Raw genomic sequence first — 20,795 nt, forward strand, 5'->3', positions numbered from 1 at the left:
TGCGGAATTAAAACGATGGAATCCAGGTTTCAACAGTCAAACGAAACAAAGTCAAATAAAACTTAAATGAACGTCGTAGTTGTAATTGGTATAAAATAATGATACATTAAATATATTTTTATTCATAAATACTTTGAGTTAGTAATTGACTATTGTCGAGAAATTTTGTAGTTAAGCACAAAACTACACAACGTGCTCTGACCATTACATGTATCGAAACCTGTTTTATAGCGTTGTAAATTCTGCAGACATATCACTGTGCTGCTAGGGAATGTGTGTCGAAAAACAAGTAACTTTTGTTTATATGCACACAGTGAAACTATTAATCACTTTTCCCCCATATTTGTTGATGTTTGAAGTATATGATTACTTTTCGATGCTAAATGTATACAATTATTATAGTTTCAATGTCGACGATACAATAGAACTACAGTTCTTTTCAAATCAGACCGTTGATTTCTTGCACCATTCGTTACATTAATTAAACGAGTTAAACTGTATTAAGTTTGGGAACTCGCAACAATCAAATCAATTAATGAATCGGCGTATTGAGGTAGCAAGGTAGCTATAGAAGTAATTAAGAAAAGGAGACACTTGACTGGTGCGTTAAGGCCTTTGTGAATCATGACAGGATCTTAGAGTTTCACGGCGAGAGTGAGTATTTTATACTAGTTATAAAAAACACACAAAAAATGAAATATTTATTTTGCTAGTAAATTATTCGTATTATTTGCACCAACAGCAACACATTGATGACACTAAGTTAAAGGTTTAAATTGCTCATACTCGGTGATGAAGTGAGTAATTATCTAGTTTCGTGGAAACCAATTTCTCACGTGAGGTTCTAAAAGTAGTAAATGCTTAGAACTGAATCATGTAATAATGCCAACTGGTTTTGTTGCACTTGGTTGAACAAGGTACAAGAATGACCTTTTAGAATAACGTGGCTGCTGCACGTAACACAATCATATTCCTGTTTCACCCTTGTGCAAATTAATTGAAACAAATGGTCATTTTACAATATTTTCAAAATGGCGGCCGGTGTAGGCTCGCTAGACCCGCTGATTTCCTTTAATGGTAATTTTTTCACACAGACGGCGTCATTAGCTGTGTTTTGCTGTACGGTCGATCTATTTTTGGGATATATGACGAAATTTTAAGGAATATTACGTCATTCGAAATTGCGTTAGACTTGATTCAAAAATAAGGCTATTTGTTTTACTGCTAATCAGTCGTCTTTCAACCGTCATACACAATGGACGTGACTCCTAGAAAGCGTACAAAGATTGTGACACTGCACGAGCACACCGGCATGACTTACAGGGAAATAGCGGACGTTGTTGGTGTTAGCCTATCGACTGTGAGCCGTGTGATCAAGGCCAAGGTGAGTACCGGATCTATCAGTCCGAAACGTAAAGGAAGATGTGGCTGAAAAAGGAAAACAACGCCAAGAGACGACGCGTACGTGGTTAGGGAGTGTGTGAAAAATCCACAGAAAAGAAGTGACGCCATAAAAAGAGATTTGGAGGTCAAAGGAATAAAAAGTCAACTCTTCAACGGTTCGTCGTAGGTTTCTTGATGTCGGTCGAAGGGCAAGGAGACCTGTCAAAAAATAACTTCTTGTCAACTCGATGACGAAACAACGGTATCAATGGGGTCTGAAATACAAGAACTTGACGCAAGAACAGTGGAGGAAGGTGTTATTCAGTGACGAGACTCATTTCTTCGTACAGAGTCAAAGAAGTCTGCATGTTCGCAGGTCTCCAGGTGAGAAATTTCGAGAATCTCACATCAATAAGTTCGTAAAACATCCCTTGAAGAAGATGTTTTGGGAGCTTTTTCAGCTACTATGGCGTCGGTGCCTTACATATCGTAGAAGGTATAATGCGAGGACCACAGTACATCGAAGTTTTGCAAAAAATAGTCGTTCCAGAATTGAAAAAGAGATTTCCAGATGGATCTGGCATTTTTCAGCAAGATCTGGCTCCGTGCCACACATCGAAACTTGTGAAGAATTTTGTGACTACAACGCGAATAAAGGTGCTGGACCAGCCTAAAAACTCTCCGGACTTAAATCCTATTGAAAATCTTTGGGCAATTTGTAAAGAAAGACTTCGGGCAAAAGACTGTAATACGCAAGATAAGCTAATTGAGGCCAGAATTGAGGTGTGGTACCGCGATCCAAAAATTAGTAAAGATTGTTGTGAACTCGTGGACTCGATACCAAAGCGGATTAATGATCTGCTGAAAAATAAAGGCGGTCATATCATGTATTAATTTGCGAGTAATTTTTGGATTCTCAGAAATAAAACGAAAAAATTGAAAAAATCGTAATTTTCCGCCTTGTTTCAATTAATTTGCACAAGGGTGTACATACGTGCAATGTGCAGTCAAGTCCTGGCCTTCTAGTCGACCAAAAACCCATACAAAGGGCTGTCGAACAGTCATTGTGACTGACGTAGTTACAAACATGCACGAATGTAATACAAGTATTTTCTTTCGGAGAATGAAATTGTCATGAATATTTGGTTATCTACTGTCTCTACTAAGGGGAATTTATCCCCTTATGTTAGAAATTTAAACTTAAAGAAATATTGCTGTGTCATCGGAGGACATCATGAATATTAATACTAGAACCACAAGAGACTTGAGAACAGGAATAATTATTAATACAGATCAAACAATCCTACCTAAAACAATAGCTCACAGTTATTATTATATATATTTCGGCTAGTACTGAAATATAGCATTAATATATAAACTTTTGTTAATTTGTGAACAACTCGAAATTTAATAACCGTGTTTCTCCTTATGTTTTACCATTTTACTGTAAATCAAGACCAGTAGTTAACTGATATGAAAATAAACTTTTGTTGTAAAGTGTAACATTAATTACATATTTATGGTAAGTATGCAGCCTGTAGGTGGTGCTGCCTCATTTTAACACATTAATTACATATTTATCATCAACACATTATATTTCCTAAACTGTAAGTATATATAGCAGCCTGTAGGTGGTGCTTGTTTTATGAAAAATGTGATTATTTGGACAGAATCATGCATTAAAATATATTTACTGGTATATGATCTATAAAATATAAATGTAAATGTATCGTAAGGTTACAATTTAAGCGTTGCCCCGTTAAACAATTAGATCTAGATTCTTGGCCTAATGGCCCGACATAACATGATAATTAGAGCGTTCAATTCGTAATATGAGGGGAATGGATTCGAATCCCCGTCACATCAAACATGTTCGTCCTTTCAGCCGTGGTGGCGTTATAATGTGACGATTAATCCCAATATTCTTTGGTAAAGACTAGTCCAAGAGTTGGCGATGGGTGGTGAAACCCAGCTGTCTTCTCTCTCGTCTTAAACTATTAAATTAGAGACGGCTAGCGTGGATAGCTCTCGTGTAGCTTTGGACAAAATTTCCCCAAACAAACAATAACACCAATATATCTGGTAAACGTTACTAAACAATTTAACAAATAAGTAGTTTCTCTTTAAGTATAGAACAATATCTACCCACATTAAATATTTCTAACCAAGTAAAGGAGGTTATATAGAACTCATGTGTGTCCAGTTTAACAGTTTTGTTCCAGTTCTTTAACTTCGACTGAATTATGAAAACTAATGCGTCTGACTACGTGCACCCAGCCTGTTACAAGGCATATAAACTTTGTGTGCTTTCAAAATTAAACACTGAAAACTAGGTAACTGAAAATATCTGGGTATTATGTGTCTGGTATATCCATAACTGTTTCTAGGTAAAAAAACTGATGAAACAGCAGTTAAATCTGTGGACAGAGCTGACATTTATCCTGTACTGACAGTTCATTTAAATCCTCAGTCAAGGCAGTGGACAAAATGTTTTCCTGCACACAAAAACGTTACAGGGTTTAAACAAATCATTGTATCTGCCATTAAAGATGATGAAGGTTGTGTTTTCATCCCAGTGTGTTTATTTCTGTGCGTGTTTCTCAGCACGATTTATCATAAACAGCTGAATGGATATGGACGAAATTTGATATACTTTGGGTCAAGGTTACAGCCATATCCGTTAACATGGGGATAGATTTTTTATACTATTTTTGCTTTATAACTCAGTCCAAGGTAATCGAATTCTGATGAAACATGAAGGACATATGTAGAATATTATTCCTCATTGTTTTGCAACACTGGTTTGAGTCTGTTGATAACCACGGACATACAAAGATATTTTCTTATTTTATGAGGGTCGAATTTGATCAATGTGGCAAAACATCTTTCCTAAACACTCTACAGATGTCGCCACTTGTAACCGACAAAATTCAAGAGCTATGAAGCTTTTAAAATACTCAAATCTGATAAATCGACTGCTGTTGGCTACTAGGGTTGAAAGGTGTACCTTAGTCATCGAAAACTATGTGAAAATCCAAAAGAGTTGACGCCGTTTTCGTTACCCCATTTAAAAGTCAAATTAAAAAGTTTGGATAACGAAGTGAAGAGGTTGGTAAGCACCTCGCACCTGATCACACACCCCCTGAAAAACATTCAAACACAATGACATTTAGAAAACCCTTGAAAAACACGGCTATTCATTAAAACTTCGTAACATTATCAAGCCATATGTAAGCTAGAGACCTGATTATATAATTTTATATCGCTATCAATTTACCTGTGTACCATTCGAGTTCATTTAACTACTTTAAAAGTAATCATTTAAGGATGGTAATTTTAGCATGAGTAAACCATTATTAGTACGCATGCGTAAGCTATTATGCATTTAACCACTACTAAACTGCACGGCGCTTTGCGTATTTACTTTATACTTAACTTACACAACTCTTCTTAGCCTCCGTCATATACCAGTATTGTTCATAATAATATGGAATGTTTACTTTCCGGTACTCTTTCTTCAAATTTACAAAGAATGGCTAACTAACTTCATTTTAACTTTGTGTGTATTAGAAAATCCTATATGTTATGTAAAAATGCAAAATTCTTTACGATATGGGGCTCACACTGGTCTACTGTTTGTTCGGAATCGAATTGCAAAAATGCAGCAAAGAACAGACGACAACCTAGTTACAGAAAGACAAAAAAGAAGTCACAACGGCAACTTCGTATTCACAAAATGATTCAATTGGCTGATCGGTCGGTTGTTTAGCGTGCAACTGCACAATCGATATTGAAATTCGATTTTTAGCATTGTTAGTCTGCTAACTTCTTGTTGAGCCACTGGGGTAGAGGGGGGGGACAAAATGATTCGAACACCACTTATAATGATGGCTCGTTTGATGCTGATTTTAGATATTTTGTGGTAACAAACACGCTAAGTTAGCATTGGATCAAAGAACTCTATCTTATCAAAGGTCTAAATCCACAATTAACCATCAATCAAATAGTCGGACAGTCCGCTTTCTCTACGAATCCAAGTTATAGGCTAGGAATATATTTATAAATTGAAAACTTAGTAATAGTATATTTAGACTGGTTGTTGTTGGTTGGTATTGTTTTGAATTAAGCACAAAGTTACACCATGGGCTATCTGTGCTCTGCCCACCACGGGTATCGAAACCCGGTTTTTAGCGTTGTAAGTCTGCAGACATATCGCTGATCCACTGGGGGACATTGAGATTGGAAGAATATAATAATGTTTGTTCTGTAAATTGGTTTTGATGTAAAACTGAAAAATAAAATTCCTACCGAGGCTGGAAAAAATATAATATTGTTAGAACTGTGATATAGAACTGAGAGAAAATATTGCTACTGAGGCCGTAAAGGAATAATAATGTTGGAATTGTAGTGTAGAACTGCTACACAGAAAATTTTTACTGAAAATGGAAAAACATAATATTGTTAAAGCTGAAATGTAAAACTGTTTGGTTTGTTGTGAAATTCGCGCAAAGTAACAAGTGGGCTATCTTTGCTAGCTGTCCTTAATGTAGCAGTGGAAGACAAGAGAGAAGGAAGCTAGTTATCACCCTTCACAGTCAACTTTTGGGCTACTCTTTTAACAGTGAATAGTGGAATTGACCATCACATTATATCACCTCAACGACTGAAAGGGTATGTTCGGTAAATGGGGATTCGAACCCGCAACCTTCAAATTGAGAGCCAAACGCCCTAACATGCCGAACCATGTGTTGAACTAAAATACACGAATGGTACTGATATGGCCCGGCATGGCCAAGTGCGTTAAGGCGTGTGACTCGTAATCCGAGGGTCGCGAGTTCGCATCCCGGTCGCGCCAAACATGCTCGCCCTTTCAGCCGTGTGGGCGTTATAATGTGACGGTCAATCCCACTATTCGTTGGTAAAAGAGTAGCCCAAGAGATGGCGGTGGGTGGTGAAAACTTGCTGCCTTCCCTCTAGTCTTACACTGCAAAATTAGGGACGGCTAGCACAGACAGCCCTCGAGTAGCTTTGTGCGAAATTCAAAACAAACAAACAAGGTACTGAGATTGGAAGCATTGTAATGAAGCACATGAGATGAAAAATCATATATATATAAATATTATTTGTAATATAAGAATTCTTACGTACAACCAAAGTAAAAAGACACTTCATAAATAGATCTTAAAGTGACAACAGCTTTAGGGATGGAATCCAAACACATGTCATTACCCAGGCTGCAGAGGAGCCATTACATCAGACAAGTAAATGTTCAACAATTATTTTTAGGATATGCAGGAAGGACTTGAGGGTGTGTGAAGAAACTAACAATAGTTGCTTGACAGAAATAGATAATATAATTAAAGCAAGAATCTTTGGGTTCATTGAGTTTCAACCTGCTAATGCAGTGCTGGAAAACAATATTGTTATTGTGACTAAATGAGGTTAATTATGTGAGGACTACTGGAGGGTCACGAAGTGTTGCAAAAGCCACACAAGATCGTTATGTTTGTTAACTCGTGCCGCCAGAGCTGTTAGAGATGTGCACCGTAGAAATCAATCAATCTTTGGACCATGTTGCGTTGTTACGGTTGCGCGGCCTTTTATAATTAAATGTTTTAAATATTTCAGATTATGAAAGAACTACGTATTTGATGAAGAAAACTTCTTATTTTGTAACAGAATTCTCCTACCGCGTTTAGGATCTGCCACAGAACCAGTTTCAAACGCGAAACAAATCTTAGCAATCAAAGATCTTATAGCATACCAACATCACGCTATATGCTGTGTCCACTGATTTTTAGCATTGTCAATGTGAAGACTTATCCTGTTTCACTGGGAGGCAGTCAATCCGAGAAAAATATATCTTATTAAAATGTTTCGTTTTATGAGGAAATTTTATGAAAGAAAGAAATAACAATAGAAAAAGAGGACTTACTTTGTCGACCAAATGAAAGTAACAGTTTAAAGATGTTATTTTTTTTCATGTTGATATTCTATTCATGGATTATTTTATTGTATCATGTCGAATAAATTGCATTGAATAAAATCCCTTTGAAACTTCGTATAGAAACGACAACTGTCAAAAAATGCTCACCTCGTAGATGTCTCTTCTTGCGCTCAGTAAAATGACAAGAAACAGTGAAATCCAGCTCGAAATTCTACACAACTACTTAGCGAACATGGGCGCTCTATATTGTGCTCCATTCACCTATTGCTTAAAAACCAAAACATTTTTGCCAACTGCGCAACAGGTGAATTGTTTCAACGAGCACCTGCTAGTTATTATACAAACATCTGTTAGTTAAACATAAACATAATTTTAAAATAATCGTAGTAAAGATGGTACTTGACCAACATTTAGCACCTTATGTAGAGGAAGACTTGTAGTGATGAGGAAGAATTGTAACAAAATAACTAAAACCAACTAATTCAAAATCTCAGCAATAATTTAAAATATATACAGCAGTTATAAAAAAGTTGAAAATTTCGGACATTAAACTTGTTGACAGTATCATCTCATCTACATTACGATCAGTAACGTAAGTTATATCCACATTAAGTCGTGGCAACTTCTCTTGTCTCCTGTTAAAACAACAAAAACTATTTATTTATAAACAATTTATATAGAAACCATATCTAATTTTTACTAAAAATCTGCTGCGAAAAGTTACACAAGGGATTGAAAATGCTAAGTAATAATTACTTGTACAACATGTAATAAATGGTAGAAAATTACAACAAATTCTTATACTTGTAAAACACGATAAAATATGTTAAATAATTGTAAATGTGTATACGGTCCTGATTAATGAACGTTTTGCATAATGAATCTTTTTGCCTGTGAAACATAACATTGATCTTTTGTTTAAGTAGATTCAACTTTGGTCATAAATTTAATAGTGCAATGTCGAATGTTTTTCACAGCAGTCATTACTAGTAATACTTGTTGACAAACACATATTTGCATGGCATGCTAATTGTTATATTATGATATTTTGTCAAAGAAAAAGAAAATAACAGATGAAAAAATTAAAAAGTATTGTTTCATTGGGTGATTCCTATTAAAAATATACAGTGATAAAACAGATTGGCCAAGGGTAAGTTTAAATGTAATATGTACACCAGGAACTTTTTCTACATTTAAAACTTAAAGAAAAGTGTGTTAAATTTTATATGGTAGACACTCTTTGGTTTGAGATTCTGTATGTGAGTTGTTCAGAATACTGAATCCAAAGAATAAGCACTTAATATTTTGTGAAAAGTTGCAAAAGAATGATATAGTGATTTAAATATAAATTTGTACTGAGTAGTAAAATATAAGAGAAAACACAAAACACTAATTAATAAGCGGGTATTACTTTAAGTATATTACTTCAATAATCAGTTGTTTTTTTGTATGCTGGTATTTTGTTTATTTTTTGTTTTACGTTCATTAGTTTTTAAAAACTTTCCAACTAAAAAAGTGTATGACGTTAAGCTAATCACATTGTAAATTTTACATCCCAATTTCTTTCCTTCGGCCCCCGCTAGTACAGCGGTATGTCTACGGTGACGAGACGCTAAATTTTGTGGTCCGTGTTCCTATATGTTCACATGTTCCTATATGTTCACAGTAGTTAACTTGATGTGGTTTTAGTAAAATATAAACACTGAACTCACTTAACTTCGTACCCAGCTGGTACAACGGTAAATCTAGGGATATACAACGCTAAAATCACGGGTTCGATTACCCTCGGTGTGCTCATCAAGTACGCCGATGTGGCTTTGCTATAATAAAACACACACACACACAATTGTTTCCTTTTATTTCAAATAATTTCATACAAAGGAAACCAAGTTATGGATTATTATCCTGCTGAATTTTCAAACAAGGGTTAAGTAAATCTCATACACTGGTTACTGAAATGTGGACGAAGATGTCTTTACACTTTCTGCACAATACTTCCAACTTTTACAGTATTTCACTTCCTCCTTGGGTAGAAGAAAAAATAGCAGAGTTGTAAACATGTTAGTAGAAATGAGAAATTTACAAGCTCAAACTGAAATTTATCAGTTTATTTATTTTATTCGCATAATGGCTTCATTATTACATATTCCAAATGTATACATATTTTATTCATTGCAATGATTTTTTTCCGTATATTACCTTTCACTTAAATAGCAATACTCATTCAGTGCTGCCCTCCATAAACAAAAATGTTTTTTTACGCATACCACAAATGTCCTACCGCTCCTCCATTGGAAATAATTCATTGCAATGAGTCTTTCATGCAAATTACCAGACGAAAACCCTCTACCAATAATAGTACCACACATTCTTGTCACACATACGACTCCCTCCATTCAATTCTACTCGACTATCATTTCGTTTTTGGCAGAGTTCTTGTTTAGATGGTTGATTTTCTTTTGGTGTGCTTTCTAATTATAACTTAAATAATTATACTATTGAAATGGTATTTTATATTAATCGCTTTTATTATTGTTAATTCACTGTCCAATCTTTATTGTTTTCATGTTTGTTTGTTTTTCGCACGTTTGTATTCATTTATAAAACAATTTCTTCGATTCACTATTTACCACGAATCTCGAGGTTAATGTTACCAATTTGAGTAACACACCTCTTACAAAACACTTTCATTCGTAACAGGTGGTGTCACCCGTCGTTGGATTTATCTACAATTATTTGCCAAATCGTGTCGTAAATTTTGTGTCGTGACGAAATAACTTCAGAAATAATTATCGCTAACGGGATATTTTCGTACTCATCTACTCACATCGTTGTTTAATTTCCTAGAAACGCTCAAAAGTGTTGACACAATAAAGAAACGACAAAACTTTGGCTTTCCCATTATACGTCTATTTGAGCTACTTCAAGTCTCTTAAACATCCAATTCTTGTCATTAACACGAAATTTACGATACTGTGAATTTTTAATATTCAACGATATGTATGTTACAAGCGATTTCGAAACTAACGACAAACACACATTTCAAGGATATTTAATATTATGATATTATATTAATGTGTAAGAAATAGGGAAAAAATTATATAGGGATATCCTTTTTCAATACGTCAAAAGTCATGCCAGGTCAGAAGTTTATGAAATGTGATGCTTTCTTTAAAGTATTGATATATCGTCGATTAAAACTTTAGAAGTAAAACAAAGTGGAATAAAAGCAAAGAATGAAGATTTGTTTTTCAAATAATACGACAATAAAGTAGATAACGGAAAGAGCGACAGATGAAACGTAAGGAAAAGAACATCAAGTTCACGATTTATAAACCTTCGTCGATAGTCTTTTCGATATTTTTAAATTTGATTTTGAAACGCAGTTATTTTTTAACGAATGATATAGTTAACTATTCTTCTTTCATATTTGTAATGCAACTAGGCTGTTTTGGAGCAATTAACATATATTTTCGTTTTTTGTTTATCTTTGTTTTCTATTCTTACTTGTTCTTACAAAAGCTGTTATACAGAAAGATTCAGAAGAAAACAGAGAAAAGGTACGAGAAATTTCGTCACGATTTCTTGAATAATAACACATTCCTCTATTCCTATGGCTTTGTGAATAAAACGTAATTAAATTTCAGATTGGTTGAAGCTTAAGTGATCTATAACTTCGTGATGAATGTGAGAGTGAAAATAGATACGTATGGCACACTACTCAAATAAAGAGTTTTCAAAACATTTCGTTTCCTTTTTTGTGATAATTCGACGATGTTATTGTTGTTTGAAATGGTTGTAGAGACTTGTATTTATATCAAGTGACACTGTTGTGCGTCGTGCGGCGAAAACAATTTGTATGTGAGACTGTATTATTATCGAAGAAAAGGTTTAGCGATATTACACTCTAATTTTAAATGTGGGCGAGATATGGCCAAGCGCGTTAAGGCGTGCGACTCGTAATCCGAAGGTCGCGGGTTCGAGCCCGCGTCGCGCCAAACATGCTCGCCCTCAATCCCACTATTCGTTGGTAAAAGAGTAGCCCAAGAGTTGGCGGTGGGTGGTGATGACTAGCTGTCTTTCCTCTAGTCTTACACTACTAAATTAGGGACGGCTGGGTGTAGTGGTCTAACAACCTACTCACTTAAAAACCTGTTGAAGAATCCGCTAGTGATTGCGGCTCTATGTTCCTTGATGGAATCGAGTGGTGAATGAATGAATTTTAAATGTAGTATCGTAAATTATCAAGTATGTTCAATGGATGTGTTATAGTTGATTCTGAATTTATATTTTCAAGCAGTTTATTGAGTAACACATGTGAAATAAAATCTCCAATTTGGTAATTTTTTTCCCGTTATATCCACGCGTAAAATATGGACATTTATTTGGCGGAAAAACGCATTTGACTTTCCCGTGTATTGTGTAATCCGAACAATCTTTAAATTACTTAATAAGTTTCGTGAACTGTCGGTCTTACAAGTTTAATGTAGCTCCATTTTTGCGTAAACGTAGTTCATTTTTTGTGTCAGATTAAAAACAGATGGTTTACGAACTAGAGTATCTAAATTATAAAGTGAAAATTCATGCAGACAAATAAGTTCTGGTTAGGCTGAGATATTTAAGTTAATCTAAGGGTCTTGGGTTTTAATGCCTGTCACACCAAACAATTACGCCCTTTTAACCTTGGGGCGTAATAACGTTATGGTCAATCCCACTATTAGTTGGTAAAAGAGCAGCCGAAGAGTTGGTGGTGGGTTGTAATGACTAGCTGCTTTCCCTCTTGTCTTGCAATGCTAAATTAGGGACGGCTAGTGCAGATAGCCTTCGTGTAGCTTTGCGCGAAATTCAAAAAACCGAAACCAAACAAAGCTTAAGCAATTATCGCAAATGATAATGTTTGATTCTGCTAATTTGAGTGCGTGCGGTTGATGACAAGAAAGTGTTAATCTTGATTCAATGGAGTTCCAGTGAAGGAAACAATTGACACTGTTTCAGATGGAAAAACTACCACCATATATTTCAAAGAACCTGGTTTGTTCTGTAAGCTATAGATCTCTTCTGAATAATATGGTTGTGATCCTAAAGCCTATCGGGTGTCAGTTTCTTACTAGCTGTTGTTTGTTGGTATGTAACTCCTTAATTAACTTGGCCATATGTTTTGCTTTGCTCACCATCAGGCCTAATGTTGAACCAAGTTAACTAATGAAAGGATATTTTCTGTAAAATTGTTATCAATGCTATAAGTGTAGCTACTACTTTTGGTTTCATTTCTTTAAGTCACAACCTGGATCACTTTCTCTTTTGGCCACACCTTTTTTTCATAATTAAGGCATTTTTTATTAGATTAAGCCTAACGGAGAAGACGAATGAAGGTTGGTTCTCTGTGGGAATACCAAAATCATATCTTAGACTTTCAAACTTGGAATATTTATTTATGCCAAGCATGTAAAGAACGCTATTGTAAATAAACTGGGAAAACATATATCTGTAAATATTGGAAAATACTCTGTTCATTTCTCAAGAGCCCGGCATGGCAAAGTGGGTTAAGGCGTTCGACTCGTAGTGATCGGCCTTTCAGCCGCAGGGGCGTTATACGTGACGGTTATTTCCATTATTCATTGAGTTGGAGGTGGGTGGTGATGACTACCTGCCTTCTCTCTGGTCTTACACTGCTAAATTTGGGAGGCTACCGCTAGTAGCTTTGCGTGAAATATAACAAAATAAACAAATATTTCTCAAGCCCTAACCTAATGATTACTTGTTTTCAGTGATCCAAAAGATTTTGAAAGTTAGATAATGAATGAACAATGTTTTGACGTAAATGTATGAAACACCATGTTTTATTTTATTATGGACTTTTGAAGTATTCCAAAGAATAATAAAAGATTATGCTGGTGTTGAACTAATAAATAAATGATAACTAAGATAAATATTTGTTTTCCTGAAAATAACCTTGAAAATAGGGGTGCGTCTTGTACATCAAAAAATACGGTATTTTGTGTAGACCTATTTATTTACCGTCTTGAAGAACAATTGTAGAATAATAGTGAGCATGATTTTGCACGTATTCTCTTCTAGACTACACATCACTATTCGAATGTTCCAAACGTTTTTAGTAATAACATATCCTTACAGATTGTCATCACTTATATGTCTTTCGCTTCCGTTTTCATTAAATAAAACTCACAAACTTCTCAGGGGGCTGGCACCAATCTTGCTAAACCATAACTTGCAATTATTACTGTATGTATGCTTTTTTACAAGACAGCAAAGAGTGATTATATTAAGCCTATTAAATTTTTAAACACTACATTCTTAATACTTCATAGGGAGTATCTGTCTTTCTCATTTGGGGATTGTAATAAGCCATGGTGGGATGGGCTAGCCAGTGGATATAGCAATGAAGTCCAAGGACAAACCCAAGTCATCCAAAATCATCTGGATACGAAGACCAAAAGAAACAATTGCAGATTATCTGTGCTGAAAATGCATGGCCCACCAAGGAAGGAAAATATAACCCCAGGTGAGATGCTGTGGTAACGATCAGAGTTTTGAAGCATTCAGTAAAGACAGATGCAAATGGTGGAGGTGTAAAAGAGGTTCATGAGACTGTACAAGCTTTTCACTGGGGAAGTGCAGAAAGCCCTGTTGCAGAGCCAAAGTCCCTGATGATGAATGGTGTCAAGCATCTTCAATGTTGAGATCCTGGCACAGCCATAGTCAGAGCCAGTGACCCATAGTCTAGTTTTGATCAAATAAGAGCACAATATATCCTTAGCAAAGAACATTGACCTACTCCCCAAGTGGCAGAAGAGAGGGCATGGAGGATGTTCAGTGCTCTTGGACATTTCACTCATAGCTATTTGATGTGTGGTATAAAGGTCAGCTGCAAGAACTTTGTCTCAGGAACCACAGGTAGCACAACTTCACCAAGACAAAGTTCAAGGTCAGGGTGAATACCACATTGGTAGCAATAGTGCATGCAAATGGTTTTAAAGAGAAAGAGAGAGTACAATAAAAACAGTTTGCTGTGGACCACTTCACTGAAGAATTGAGGGCAGCCTGTAGCTGCCGCTTGATATACCTCATTTTGACGAAGAACACATGTGCAATAGTAAGAGGGAGTTGCTCAGTGATGGCATTAATCCTTAGAGTCAACAGTGTGACACTAAAAACACAGCCCTAAGGGTCTCCAAGTTCCTGTTAATTAGAAAATTAATAAAAATGGGCAAATGACCATGCAACCCATATAAATGGGGATGTCGCAAAACCTCCATGTAGTATCATAAGCTTTCTCAAGGTCGAAGAATATTGATAAAAGATGTTGTCATTTGAGAAAGGCTTCTCTGATTGATGTTTCTTGTCAATTCAGGTGGTCTATGATAGAGCACTATCGTTGGAACCCACACTGAGTGGGTAAGAGGAGGTTAATTCAAAGAACCAAACAAGACAAGCATTGACCATTCTCCCTGAGATCTTACAGAGACAGCTAGCCAAAGCGATTAGATGGTAGTTTAAAGGAATTTTGGCATCCTTAATAGGCTTAGAAAAAGATGGGACAATAGCCTGATGCCAGGCATCAGGAAAACATTCTCCTGCTAGATTCGGTTAGAATCAATCAAAATAGCAAGAAAAGCAGAAAATAGATGGTCCAGCATCTCATAGTGTACATCAGGTCCGATCAATGTATTGCCAGACCAACGAAGGGCCAGTTCGAGTTCCACCAGTGTAAAGTGGCGATTATAATCACAGAGACAATCAACTCCGAAAGGAAAAAGGTGATCACTCTGCCCAAGTCTTGATGGTTAAGAAGGTGGAGGATGAAGCAAAATTGCTAGATACCCGGCAAAAGTTTTCACTTAAAGTATCAGTGATGCTTTGGGCATCAGCTGCTTCACTAGAATCATGTCCCACAATACTTTGGAACTGGTGGTAGAAGAAGACATGCTGGTTGTGAACTTAATCCACGATTCCTTCTGACATTGACATCTTATCCCCGAGCATGTGCATGGGCCTGCTGGAAAGCGATGCAGTTTGAGCGTGCAGGATGCCTACAAAAAGTATTCCAGACCTGCTTTTCAATCTACTGTGTCATGTGGCTGGCAGGATTCCATCACAGACAAGGATAGTGTGGAAAACGTATTCTAGGTTTTTGGAATACATTGAGGAGTTGTCTGTATAATACAGCCAGTCACTGCGGCCATGCAATCGTCTATTGCTTGCTTACAGAAAATGGCATGATCACGTTCTGCAAGAGCAGTGAAAGGTGGCTATTTGACTCGATACACCTTTCACAAGGTCACACGGGTCGGGTGGCATTGATCACGACCAGTTTCTCGCAAAAGTAAAGAAAAATTATCACTGCTTCGTGGGTATTGTCAACCCTCCATGAAAAGTGGAAGAATAATGAAGTGAGATCAACAGCACTAAAGGACCGACTAGGTGCATGAAAATAAATATAAGAACCAGTATTGAAAAGAGAAAGATTGTGACCTGAGAGCATTAGCTCTCCGGAGCGATCCCTCCCATCAATATCAGTACCTCTCCAGAGGGGATTATGTCCATTAAAGTACCCCAGGATTAAAGAGAGATGGCAACTTTTCAAGGAGACCATCAATGTCTGATTGATTATAAGTCTCTTCAGGAGACAGGAAGAGAGAATAGTGATGGTATGACCAAAGGAAACACAGATGGCTATGGTTTTCACGGGTATGTCGAGTAGCAAAGACAGGTTGCACACATGTTGATCAACCAACAGTGCCACCCTCCTCCATCACAGAACCTATTATTTCTGTACAAAGAAAAGTGCAGAAATATGACTCTGTCAATATGTTTCAGAAATGTTTCCTGAAAAAAAGGCATACAAGATGGTAGGAAGCAATCAGTTCTTTGATATCATCCAGATTAGAATGTAAATTTTGACAGTTCGATTGTATCAAGATGGTCATTTTTATTTATGTGAAGGCAAATTGTGTGGAGAACCCTTCTATTTTCGACCACATCTCTGTTCTCTATTTGAGAGACGTTTGTCAATCTCAATGGATACTGCCCTGAGTTAACTAAACATGTATTTGTCATTGGAAGAGGATTCCAATGACTGAGAATATGAACAAATAATCATTTTGCATGTACTTGAGGAAATGCCTGTTCTCAGAACCAAAGTGGATCTTGGGGTTTGCTGGAATGAATTTTAGGGACAGCAATGGATGTTGATATTGATTCATCAACTTTTTTAACCAGAGAGGTCAAAAGACTTTTCATATGGTTTAATAATGATTCTTTTAGATGCACAGAGAGTTCTATCTGTTCTCCCACATGAAGTGGTAGACAGTAACTTTCGAGATTCAGGGTAAGTATTGTTTGTTTTTGAATTTCATGCAAAGTTACTAAAGGGCTATCTGCGCTAGCCATCCATAATTTAGCAGTGTCACCATCACCCACTGCCAACACTTGGGCTACTCTTTTACCAACGAATAGTGGGATTGACCGTCAGATTATAACGCCCACACGACTGCAGAGGTCAGCATGTTTGGTGCGACTGGGATTCGAATCCATGACCCTCAGATTACGAGTCGAACGCCTTAACCAACCTGGCCATGCTGAGCCAAGATAAGTAATGTTTTAAATCATTTTCAAACACTGCACCTCTTTCTTCCAACCATTTAGGGTAAGAACGAAAGTAGGATTGGTGAGAGCCATTGCAACTGACGTAATGAGGGTCCATTTCACATTCATAGACATTGCAGTCCTTACCGCCGCAATGAGCACATGTCAAAGATCCATGACATGATGTCTTTGAATGACCAAACCACTGACACCAGAAACATCTGAGGGTTTGGAATGTATGGCCATATCTTGCAATTAAGATAACCTACTTGATGATGGCAGGTGGATGCAGTGATGTAAATGTTAAAATGAGAACATTGGTAAGCATTATAATTCCATCTTTGCAAGTGGAGATATGCCTCACTGCAGAATCTCCTTGGGTGAAGAAACAGCATGAATCTCTGACTCGGAGATGTTCTTCAAATCCCCAAGAATAATTCCTCGTGACGAATTCAAGGTAGCATGGAACGTAACCTTAATGGGCATATCCCGAATCGCCTTTGAATATAAAAGGAATTCACTGTGTTTAGATGTGGATGTTTCCACCAATATGTCACCAGAGCAAAGCTTTATAACTGATTTTGGAGATCCAGAAAGTCCCTCTAGTCTTTTCTGAATAAAAAAGGAAACATTTACCTGAAAGATTTGTTTGAAAGAGAATGCAGGTATACGAAAATGAGATACAGGTGTTACAGATGTTGAAGATTGCTGCTCAAAATCTTTAAGTCATTATTGTTTACCTATGGTTTGTTTTGGCACACACTAACCTCACCCACCATGGAGTTACGATGGCTTCCACTACAATGCCGAATAAGGACACTGCAGCAATACCAGGGTTTCGTGAACACTTACACCCAAACACCAGCATCAGATACAATTTTCATAACACCTGTTGAGAACATCCAAACACTGGTACTTGGTTGACTTAAGCCCAAGTGGTTTAGCCAATTGACCCAAAGGCCGCCTTCCTGTCTATAGGAATTCGAAGCCAAAGTGGTGTATTAGGGTTGGAACCCTCAATCACCAAGATCCTCTCTTCCCCTTTACGTGTAACCATGCACGGCCAACACATAGGTGGATGTTTAGAATCCAGAGGAGGTAAACTGAAAGAACAGAACCTTCCATAGGAGGTCCCCTCACCACATACAGGAATCCAAGTTGAGGAATTTTCAGGATGAATATATTGACGTAATGCCATGGTCGCCATACTCACTCGACCTCACTGAACATGTATAGGATGAGCGAAGCTGCAATGTCTCCAGAAGTTATCACAGATCAGGCCAGTTGATCCCGACATTGCAGAGAACAAGTGTCAGGGGATTCTCCAACATCGGTTGAGACGTCTGGTACTCGATAATATCCAGTAGTTATCTCAGAACAGACAACAGTTGATTCAGACATTGCAGAACAAAAGTCAAGGAATTCTCCAATACTTCAGCAGACATCTGGTAGCCAGTATGAGAAGCAGCAAAAGATGGAAACAGCACTTATTGAAGGACATGACCATCCAGTTTGGTGGACTTGAGTGCTCATAACAATAATGTTAGTCTTGAGACATCCTAGCGATTATTTGTTCAGAACATCTGCTGTACCCACTGACCACACACACCTCAATGTAGCATGCGATTTTAAAATGAATTCCAACTGAAAATTGAAAGTAGGCAAAGCATATAAAATGCGGTTTTATTGACTGTTAGTGTACACAGGAATAAGCTACAAATCTTCCATTTAGTAGGTACAGAAATTCTTTATAATAAATCACTTAATTTCTGAGTAAGAGATAATGACGGGTCACGATACCCATTGAAAGAGAAATAAAACAAATATTTCAATACAAACATCATGTCAAATAATCAGTTTCAATTACATTTATAAAAGTATTGCAATGATTTTCAAACAAAATAATAAAAATTACGCATAAATTTCTTTGCAAAAGTATCCAAGCAAACTATCAAGAATTTACAAGTTTGTTTAAGTATATATATATTTTTTTATTCTTTACTGACCAGATTGATGCAGCTCTGCCACCTAGTATTTAACAAAAGCTTTATTAGTTTATACATATTCTCATTCACAAATGTTTCGCCACATCACCACATTCATGTACTAAATTTTACTTTGAACGTTTCCAATAAAAATATTAAAAACACTATATCAGCTTCACTTACACAAAGATTTTATTAGTTAAACGCAACTTCACTGCAATCGAACTAAGTCTGAAATGTAAATACTATTCGAAGAAATTTTCGACGCAAGAAAACTCGCACATTTTAAAGATGGCGGAATTTCCACTTTTCTGCAAACTTGACATTTCATGTAGAGCACGGTACAAGCCATCAGTAATGCAGCATTGTTAACTACCAAAGTTCCCTTATATACCGTTTTATTTTTTAAATTATTTTCGTTAGCGGATATTGCATTATCTTTTTGAATCTGTTCAAGGCCTAAGTTATCGTGTTACTAAACTGTACTCCATCAATTATTTTCCCCCCAAACAAACAGGTTTTGTTTTTATCAAGAACGGAATTAACAAGCTATATTTACCAGTTCTTGTTCACTTTATACAGAACATTAATGAATATAAACTACTGTTTTATCAAGTTTGCTGCACGTATGTAACCTACTTCAAACGCAAAGGAATACGAATGATATTCTTCTCAGACTAGTAACAAATATTAAAATAATTCAGTCAAAACCACCTTAAACAAAACATTTTGTTGTCAAAAACACTGCCTACATTTATATAAAGAAGCAAGTAGTTAAAACCGCATGGGCGACAATGATATCATAATTTATGTTGAAGAACTACCAAGATTTAGTTTTTTTTTAAAGGATAACGTTTCGAGCTAGCGCTATTTATCAAATCGGACAGTTTACAACGAAACGTCATCCCTTTTTTAAAAAAACAACAACACAAAGAACTTGGCGATTGTTCAACCTACATTAACACATCCAAGCTTCACGATCGGAACACAAATGTTTCAACAAATGTTCTTTTTGTACAAACAAAGTTTCTAAATTATCGTTATTAAAACAAGATTATGTAGTTACGTTCGTAATTCCTTAATCTCACGTTATTTCCTCACAGCGCATTTTGAACAGAATTAATAATAGTATCCTGAAAAATACTCAAATAGAGGTTATTTTTGAATTATAAATTATTACGTTTGATAATATTAATTAAATGCATGAAATTACATTAAGCAACGACTACAGTTATGTAATGTACTTCTACTTACAGAACAAAAACAGTAAAAACGTTCAAATTCAAACTAATATTTCACCATGCCAAACGACAAAAGTTGACAATACTTTTCCTAATTCTTCAACATACATACATGAAGATAATTTTCTCACCTAAAATTGTTTTATTAGGATTAATTGCTCATGTTTACCGCCCACAGCAGAATAATGAACCCATGATTTTGAGACTCTATGTACGTAAACTTACCTCTGCCCCTTTCACTAAATAACTACGAGACATTACCAACAAGGTACAAGTTATTAAACTGACCCAATTTAATTAATATCTAATACTAAAGGAATTTTTATGTGCCGTAACACAAAATATCTTTATGAACCATAAACAATTATAGGTTATACGAAATAGTTTCAACTGACTGTTAGAGTGAATAAAATCTAGACGTTAAACAATAGGACTATTTATTAGTTACGAGCGAATCGACAGAAAATGTAATGCCGGACATTACGCCATCAAGCTCAAAAAAACTGATCAAAGTCGTATCCTTTACTACTGGCACTTCACAATATAATAAATCAAAATACTTTACTACTTTATCGCTAAACGCTAACCAATATACCACCAAAATACACATAGTAACTAATGATACTCAACAGA

At 36.1% G+C, this 20,795-nt stretch overlaps 1 protein-coding gene across 1 annotated transcript in view; it reads left to right on the plus strand.

Annotated features, from left to right (window-relative positions):
* The first annotated feature begins 1,255 nt into the window (after window positions 1–1,255).
* The window catches only part of LOC143240532 (uncharacterized), a 154,925-nt gene continuing 135,385 nt past the window's right edge, over window positions 1,256–20,795 (plus strand). Inside the window, exon 1 of the mRNA XM_076483118.1 lies at window positions 1,256–1,384. Within this exon, the coding sequence (XP_076339233.1) occupies window positions 1,256–1,384 (129 nt within the window). The remainder of the gene's footprint in view (window positions 1,385–20,795) is intronic.

The sequence above is a fragment of the Tachypleus tridentatus genome, chromosome 13, assembly GCF_004210375.1.
Source record: "Tachypleus tridentatus isolate NWPU-2018 chromosome 13, ASM421037v1, whole genome shotgun sequence".
Classification (NCBI taxonomy): domain Eukaryota; kingdom Metazoa; phylum Arthropoda; class Merostomata; order Xiphosura; family Limulidae; genus Tachypleus; species Tachypleus tridentatus.